Genomic DNA, 9,266 nt, shown 5'->3' on the forward strand with positions numbered 1-9,266 from the left:
CAAATTTAAAAATATCATTTATTATGAAACTAAATAAATAATTTTTAAATATATAAATAATAAGCATTAAAATTCGATTAATATATTATCAATAATTACCCTATAATATACTATTAATATTATGATCTAGATAATTTTTATAATAAAGTAAAAACTAATGAACACATTATTTGATATATAATAAAAATTTTGTGAGTAATAACAAATTTAATATTTTATTTTTTTGAACTAAATTAATAATTCTATTTGATATCTTTGTACTAAAATACACTATGAGTAGGTTATTAATACTAAATCAAATAATATATATATTATTGAGACCATTTATAAACTCAACAAACTCAAAGCATCATTAATATTATTAATCTAATAATAATACATATTGTCATAAGGTTATAGATAGATAAAGATTTATTAATACAAGAATAGTGTGAATTAATTAAAATTTTATGTATATTAAAATTTAATTAAATTTACATATATATATATATATATATATATATATATATATATTATATGTTTTATTTTATTTAGTATTAGTAGCCTATTCATAATGTATTTTAGTGCAAAGATATCAAGTAAAATTATTAATTTAGTTTAAAGAGATAAAATTTAAATTTGTTATTACTCAAAAAAATTTTACTATATATCAAATAACGTGTTCATTAGTTTTTATTTTATTGTGAAAATTATCTAAATCATAATACTAATAGTATATCATAGGGTTATTATTATTAATGTATTAATCGAATTTTAATGTTTATTATTTATATATTTAAAAATTATATTTGAGAATTATTTATTTAATTTTATAATAAATAATATTTTTAAATTTGAATAATTTATTAATTAGTTTATACTAATTATACTATATATTTAATAATTTATTGAAAAAGAATATTAATATAATGAATAAAAAATAATTTTAAAAAATATTGTTTAAATAATAAGGACAAATAAACTCTTAACTAATTTAAATTTAAAGACAATTAGACTCCTGTTTATTTCTAAACCTGACATGTTAGTATTTTTCGTTCAGAGTTGATAGAGAAATATCTATAGGAACCGCGTTATATCACGAAAGTAGAGAATAAAAAACGAAGCGAATCGTTTTTATTTTAAAGGATTGAGTTGTTATTTTAAAAAATGACAGGGTTCAAATTGGTAGTTCACTCAAAAATTTAGAAGTAATTTAATAATAGTTATATAAATTAATTTTTAATATAAATAAATCAAATATAATTGTTATGTATTATTGCTAGATTCGTTTTAGATTATTTGAAAATTTAGTTTTTAAAAAATATATTTAATATAAATAAAAAACTTTTGAAATAATTAAAATATAATAAAATAAAATAAAATAAAATATATTCCCCCACACGGAGTTGAGACTGGTAAAATACAATATAATAATGCACGCACAATAATCAAAATGGATTCCTGAAACATGGTTTATGTTTTTATGTTTTGTCCTCGTCAATTCATTTCTTTTGTATTCCTCTGTTATATTGATAGTGCACACAGATTGATTCTAGGAAGTAGAAGTTAGGAATAATGATGCTTTCTTGTTGTCCATATTGTATATATGAATTTGGTATCAATGACTAATTTATTATAGATTAGAGTTTTATTTAAAATAAATTTATTACTGATTAATGAATATGCTTTTTATTTTATGGTTAGTGCCCCCACATGATTATTGTCCAAGCTAAGAACAAACGTATAATAATTCTCATCATTAACATGAGTTTTTTTCCCACAATATAATAAGCTGTAATTTATTCTTCTATATATTGAATTATCGATTAAGATCCTATTCTGCTATATGTCTCTTAGATTTTTAGTTTGTATTTATTTCACGGTTGTTATTATATATATTTGTACAGTTTATGTCATCTTAATTTTCATTATCAAAATTTTTATTATATATCTTAATTTTTGGTATTTTTTTTATGATATATTTTAATCTGTCAAGGGCTAATCTATTACGGATGGAAGTTTGTCGTTGACTAATAAATTTTACATGCACAAGGTCAGATTTAAACTTCCAATAGTTATTTAAGCGAACTAGTAAATTAATTACTAGACCAACCTAACTTGATTTTTTAATATTATTTTATATCTATCTTTTTTCTCCTACCATTAGATTTACCAAGTCATCATTTAGTGTGTTTTTCTTTGGTAAAAATATTTAGAAAATTTTTAAATGTGCTTAGAATATCGATATTTCAATAATTTTAACCGTTGATTTTAATTAATATATATAATATATATTTTTTGTAATTGAAATCAATAGTTAAAATTATTGAAATACAAATGTACTTTCTTTTTTGGTCGATAAATACAAATGTACTTGAAACACTTAAAATTCTTCCAAAACATTTTATAGTAATTTTGTGTTTTGGTCCAGTAGGTTTTCTTTTTTGGGACAAACAATTGTAGTTGGTGTGTTTTCAAGTTCTCGAAATTGTAGTTATTCTTTGTCAAATTCCCTTTAATGGCGAAGGTGGGTTTCCCAACTTAAAATGACCCACTACAAATCACCAAAAAATGCCCACTAAAAGAAAACAATTGGAATACAAGTTTTTGGTCAAGTAATAGGAGAACACTTAGTAGATGACTACGTGTTTGTTTTTGGTCAAGTAATACATGTTTTTAATGTACAACACCAAAAAAAAATAAAAAACATGTTTATAACGTAATACACTACTTATTTTTAAATTTAAATTGTAGGCAAAATTGTATGATGATAATACTCAATTTACGATTTAAAAATAGCATATATTAATACAAGTGTAATAACATTGGATGTACCAATAATATTATTGTAAAATTCATACAACTTCTAAATTCTAATACATGAATTATGAAAGTGGTATCCAAAATTACATTCATGTTTTACTTTCTAAGATATTATTATTATTGTTGATGTCGTTGTCAGATGCTGAGTTACTGCTATCAACAAAGCCAAATGTTTCTAGGAAGATTGTAAACAACGATTTGCCTTTTCTCTTGTGTTGGTAAACTGCACAGATGGTCTGTATTACGGTGAAGGCGAGTGCAAAGACTGCACCTGCAGTTGTCACTCCCACAACCCAGCTTGTAAAATAGTTACGCACCATTGAAGCCCTCTTCTTCGCATACCTTGATCCAACATACTCATTTGCCTCATTGACAGCTTTGTACAAATAAGACTCACTCGAATCAGGTAATATCTCCTTGGCAATGTTGTTGATCACTTCCGCCACCTCTTCATCGCACCCCAAAGAGTGGTTAAGCACTCCATTATGGTGGAGAAGCGCCACATCTTTTGGTGAGTTGATGAGTCTGTTGAAGAAGAACATGTATGTTGTCACGTCAGGGTAGCATCTCTTGTGGCACTTTTCAAAGGCCACCATGTTGCGAAACACGGTTCCTCTGTGGTCGCTTATGTGAAGAGTAGGAATTGTGAGTTCTTTTACCAATTTTTTCAATAATTTATTTCCAAATCTTATATCCAGCAGTTTTGGTGTGTCATGTGTTTTGATCTTCACACCGGACTCGACCAGCTCGGTTGCGGTGTGAATCATGTTGGTTTGACTCCCTCTTTGATCTCTGCCACCAATCACAGGCCTTACACCGGATCGAAGAATGTCCAGCAAGTGCTGCAATTCGAAATCTGCTTTCACAGTTTGCGGAAAATTTTTGCTGGAGCCGGATCTCAACAAAGGGTAGAGGAACTTGAGGGCAAGAGATTCAAGACTTGTATTTCCATTATTTGTTATCTCGTACAGTTTTGTTAATACAAACAATGGAATCTGGTTCTCCAGCATTATCATCTCGCGGCGAATGGTGGGTAGCATCCACCTGCTGAGATCATCGACTTTGTTGAATTCGCTCTCTGAGAATTCTCTCAAGAGTTGAATAATGAATGAACCATCGATCATCATTATTTCTAGAAACTCATCGCTGCTGAATTTGATCTTCTCCGCGTAGCATTCACGCGCCTTGTCCTGAAGCGATTCCAGTTCTTTGAAAGCTTCGTCGAGTTTGGCTGATCCGTTTGGACCACTGGGATCGAAGAGACGCCTAAATAACCTCATCTTGATGTCTTCCATTTCATTCAAGTGTGGTCTTCCATGGTGGTACGGACCAATTGCTATGTTGTTTGGTATGTAGGCTTTTGGTTCCACCTGTCGCATGTTTCGTGGGATCCTATATATGCAAACATGTTCACTTTCTTTTGGATTCCCTCTTTCTAACCCTTCTCTAACGTGACCCCTCCAATATGGGTTTATCTCTGCACTACAGTGGAATTTTCTTTTCATGAATTTGTAATTGTGATGAAGGGCAAATCTAATGAGATTATTGAACCCCATTGCTATTGATTTGTTTAGAAAGAAGGTAATTAACTAATAACAAGTTTAATTTCCTCTCTTGTCTTTGCGCAAATTGAGACCACTCAACAACCCCTTTTGAACACAACAATTGGTCATTCTTTAATGTTCTAGTCAATTGTGTGTTTATGTGAAACAAATTAAAGAAAGTTTAATTATATTTTTTATTGGGTGGTGGATGGTGATTTCTCCATTTTATTATTTTATTATATTAAAAATATTATTTATATATTAAAATGAGTTATTAATATATTTATATATAAATATATATTATTTAATTTATTTTAGTATATATTTATATTTTAATATATATTTTATATTAGTGGTTAATTTTGGAGGATTGAATAAAAGTTCATTGAGCAATTTTTGCAAATGTGATATTATTAACCATGCTTTATTAACCTGCTTCAAACTTCATCCAAATACTGTTTAGCCTTGTAGGTTGACCATTGAACATCTGAAGTGAAGATTTAAAATTGTTAAGGTTTGAGAAGGTCCAAAAATAACCTTATACTCCAATAATAACTTGATAATTAAGTCTTATATTTAGGGGTGATAACACTATCCGAACTCACGGATATCTATTTCGTTCTTATCCGTTCGGGGTGGGTAATTATTCGAATTCGTATCGAGGTGGATTCTTGGACGAAACGGGACGGGGTCGGGTTTAGGTTAAATCTGTCCCTACCCGCTCCGGTATATATAATAGATATATAAATATATATTTTTAATATATAATATATGTAAGATATATATAAAATAATTAGTAAAATGATTAATAATATTGTATCATATTTAAATTTTTACTTTAATTTATGTTATGTATATAAATAATAGTTATATAATTTTTTAAATTTTATTTTATTTTTTGAATTTAATAATTATAGGAACGGGTAGGGGCGGGGCGAGTACCTGCAGAGGCGGGTTAGAGTTTAACATTTTACTACCCGCGGATAGAGGCGCGACGGGTTCGATGCGGGTTTTTGTTGAGTGGGGCGGAATCGGGTAGAGCAAAAATCCGCCCCTACCCGCCCCGTTGCCACCCCTACTTATATTTATATTAATGCGTATATTTATAATAAGATATCTAGTTATATCCCCGTAATAAAATAAAAAAAATGAGCGACAATAAAATAAAATAAATTAATACAGGTTTATGTCTTTATTAGGAGTTATAATAATATTAACAAATAATTTTGTGAGGCAAACGATAATGAGAATTATTAGATAATTTAAAAATAAATAAATTTTTAATTTTTTAATTCAAAAATATATATATTTTTTATTTATTGAAAATATAAAAATATATTTAATTTTTTAAAATATGAGATATTTAAATTTTACTGTTAAAATATACAAAAATAAATTAGTCTCTTAGAAGAATTTAAATGTTTCATATTTTAAAAAATAAATAATATTTTTTATTTTTAATTAGTCAAAAATATATTTATTTTTGAGATAAAAAATTAAAGACGTGTTTATTGTTTACTCAATTTTTTAATATATTTGATTAAATTATTATTTAATTTTTAATTCTTTTTATTATTTTTAAATAAAAATAATTTTATGTGAGTAGTTAACTTAAGACTAGTGTATTTGCTCATAGACGTAAGCATGCTTTCATCACCCTACTTCAAAGCATATTTCTCAATAAATAAATAAAATAAGGATGAAGGCCAAGGAGGAGGTTGCAGTATTGACTTTTGAGTTTTGACCAAGAGTTTTGTTAATTTTACAAGCCTTTTGATTCTAGTTCTTTTTTTGTGGTTAATTTTTTATAATAAGAGAAACAACATTTGACTTCTCTGCTCGTCTCATTATTTTATAGGAAACATTTTAAGTGCTCTGAAGAGTATCGGTGTACCAGTTGTTTTAATCGTTGATTTTAATTAATATATATTATATATATTTTTTATAATTCAGATCAACAGTTAAAATAACTGGTGTATCGGTATTCCCGGTGCACTTGAAATGCTTCCTATTTTATATTTTATATATATATATATATATATATATAATATTAATAATCATGGTCAGAATCTATTGCTCATTGTGATGATAACGAAATATTTATACTTCAACATAGGAAAATGACAAAAAGCAAATATAAGTCATGGATGGTTGGTAGGGAATTAGGAATTCATTTTTGCGCTGGATAAGAATTAGAATTTAATTTGTAATTTTTTATATAAATCATAATTTTTAAATATAAAAATAATATGGATATTAGGAACAAGAAAATAATTTGACAAAACGATTGTGTATTATTTGATGTCATTACAAAATACAATATACAAAAGTATATAAATATTAAGAGAATCAAAAGAATAAAAGTGTAATATTTTTTAATAAATATACAGATATATTAAATAATTTTAATTGATGATAATGATTTAATTGATTCTATATTCTAACATTCCTCCTCAAACTCAAGTGGAAGCTAAGAATATTATCTTAAGTTTGGATACTAGAGTCTGAAAATGAGTAAAATGATGGACCTTCGTGAAGATATCAGTAGTCTGATCCAGAGTCCCAATAGCTATGAGACGAACAACACCAATAAGGAGATGTCGACGGACGAAGTGACAATCAATCTCACTATGTTTTATACACTCATGAAAGACATCATTATGGGCAATCTGAATAGCACTTCAATTGTCACAATAAACATCAGTGGAAGACGATTGAGTGGCACTGAAGTCTTCGAGAAGCCAATGAATCGAGACAACTTCAACAGTGATGTCAGTAAGAGCACGATATTCAACTTCGGTACTTGATCGAGTAGTGAACGTTTGCTTCTTAGTTCGCCAGACAATGCGAAAGTCACAAAAAAAAAATAGTAACCAATAGTAGAATGACGATCAGTAGGATTACCCGCTCAATCAGCATCTACGTACACTTGAAAGGTTAAAGATGAATTGGCAGAAAAATGAAGACTATGAAAGAAATTAAAGTACTTTTGATGCGTAGTGAAGGTTGCAAACTGCCGCATAATGAGTAGTGTGATGAGCTAACAAGAACTGGCTAACAACATGAGCAGGATAGACGATGTCAAGTTGTGTGACAGTTAGACTAGACCTCCAACTAACCGTCAAGAGTAGGATTATCCAGAACTGTGTCATTCGTAGGAGTAAACAAAACATTAGGCTCAAGAGGAGCAGACTCAATACGACTATCTGTAATACCAGTTTGAGCGAGAAGATCAGAAGCATAATTAGCTTGGGAGAGATAGATATCTTCATCATTGGATATTATCTTAAGACAAAGAAGATAAATGAGAGAGCCAATATCTTTCATCTCAAAAGTGTGGTGAAGGGATGCTTTAAGATTAGCGACACCATCAGCATCATCTCCGATAATGATTATGCATCAAAATACAATAGTAGAAGAACAATCTCACATTCACTTTTACGAATAAAGAGATAATTCTCATGATGGCTGCAAGTGAAACCAAGATTACAGATAGTGGTGCTAAACTTTTTAAACTATTCATGAGGAGCTTATTTGAGACCATAAAGTAGCTTACAATGTAACACCCTAGCTACCAAAGCTCACGCTTCCGGCTGCGCAACTCTGATAGCTCGGACATTACGACGACACTTATACTATTTAATACTAAAATATGAGCCTGTTTAAAACTTTAAACCGCAAAATCGCTCCCAATAAAATAGTTTTGCTATACAACGTACATCCATACATACCATACAACTTGCAGAAACTTGATGAGCAGATATTTTATACGCTTTTTGGGGGTAATTTCATGTAGATTTTAGTATGTTTTAATTAGTTTTTAATAGAATATTATTAGTTTTTAAGCAAAAATTATATTTCTGGACTTTACTATGAGTGTGTGTATTTTTCTGTGATTTCAGGTATTTTCTGGCTGAAATTGAGGGAGCTGAGCAAAAATCTGACTTAGGCTGAAAAAGGACTGCTGATGCTGTTGGATCCTGACCTCCCTGCACTCGAAATGGATTTTCTGGAGCTACAGGAGTCCAATTGGCGCGCTCTCAACGGCGTTGGAAAGTAGACATCCAGGACTTTCCAGCAATATATAATAGTCCATACTTTGCGCGAAGATAGATGACGTAACTTGGCGTTGAACGCCAAGTACACGCTGCTGTTTGGAGTTAAACGCCAGAAACACGTCATGATCCGGAGTTGAACGCCCAAAACACGTCATAACTTGGAGTTCAACTCCAAGAAAAGCCTCTACTCGTGGATAGCTTTAGTCTCAGCCCCAGCACACACCAAGTGGGCCCCAGAAGTGGATTTCTGCACCAATTATCTTAGTTTACTCATATTCTGTAAACCTAGGTTACTAGTTTACTATTTAAACAACTTTTAGAGAATTATTTGGTACCTCATGACATTTTCAGATCTAAATTACATACTTTTTGACGGCATGAGTCTCTAAACTCCATTGTTGGGGGTGAGGAGCTCTGCAGCGTCTCGATGAATTAATACAATTCCTTTATTTTCCATTCAAACACGCTTGTGGAAAAGGATTTCAAGGAAGAGTTGAAGTTCAGAGGACAAAGCATCTCCAAAACTCCAACATATTTCTCATTACTGGACAACAAGTAACGCTTTGATTCTCTTTTATTTTTCTAATAATTTTAAACACTTTGACTTCTTGCAATTGAATCCAAATAATCTTACCGGCCTCCTGACTAAGATTAATAAAATAAATATAGCTTGCTTTAAACCAATAATCTCCGTGGGATCGACCCTTACTCACGTAAGGTATTACTTGGACGACCCAGTGCACTTGCTGGTTAATGGTACGAGATCATAAGAAATTTTGATTTTGATATTGAGATTAAGATTTCGTACACCAAGTTTTTGGCGCCGTTGCCGGGGATTATTCGAGTTTGAACAACTAAAGGT

At 29.7% G+C, this 9,266-nt stretch overlaps 1 protein-coding gene across 1 annotated transcript; it reads right to left on the reverse strand.

Moving 5' to 3' along the window:
* Positions 1-2,769: 2,769 nt before the first annotated feature.
* On the reverse strand, positions 2,770-4,434 carry LOC130976111 (UPF0481 protein At3g47200-like). Its single transcript, XM_057900880.1, has one exon. The coding sequence runs from the start codon at positions 4,356-4,358 to the stop codon at positions 2,892-2,894; it is 1,467 nt and encodes a 488-aa protein (XP_057756863.1). The 5' UTR covers positions 4,359-4,434; the 3' UTR covers positions 2,770-2,891.
* Between the last annotated feature and the right edge of the window lie 4,832 nt (positions 4,435-9,266).

This window comes from Arachis stenosperma, chromosome 4 (genome assembly GCF_014773155.1).
Source record: "Arachis stenosperma cultivar V10309 chromosome 4, arast.V10309.gnm1.PFL2, whole genome shotgun sequence".
Taxonomy (NCBI): Eukaryota; Viridiplantae; Streptophyta; class Magnoliopsida; order Fabales; family Fabaceae; genus Arachis; species Arachis stenosperma.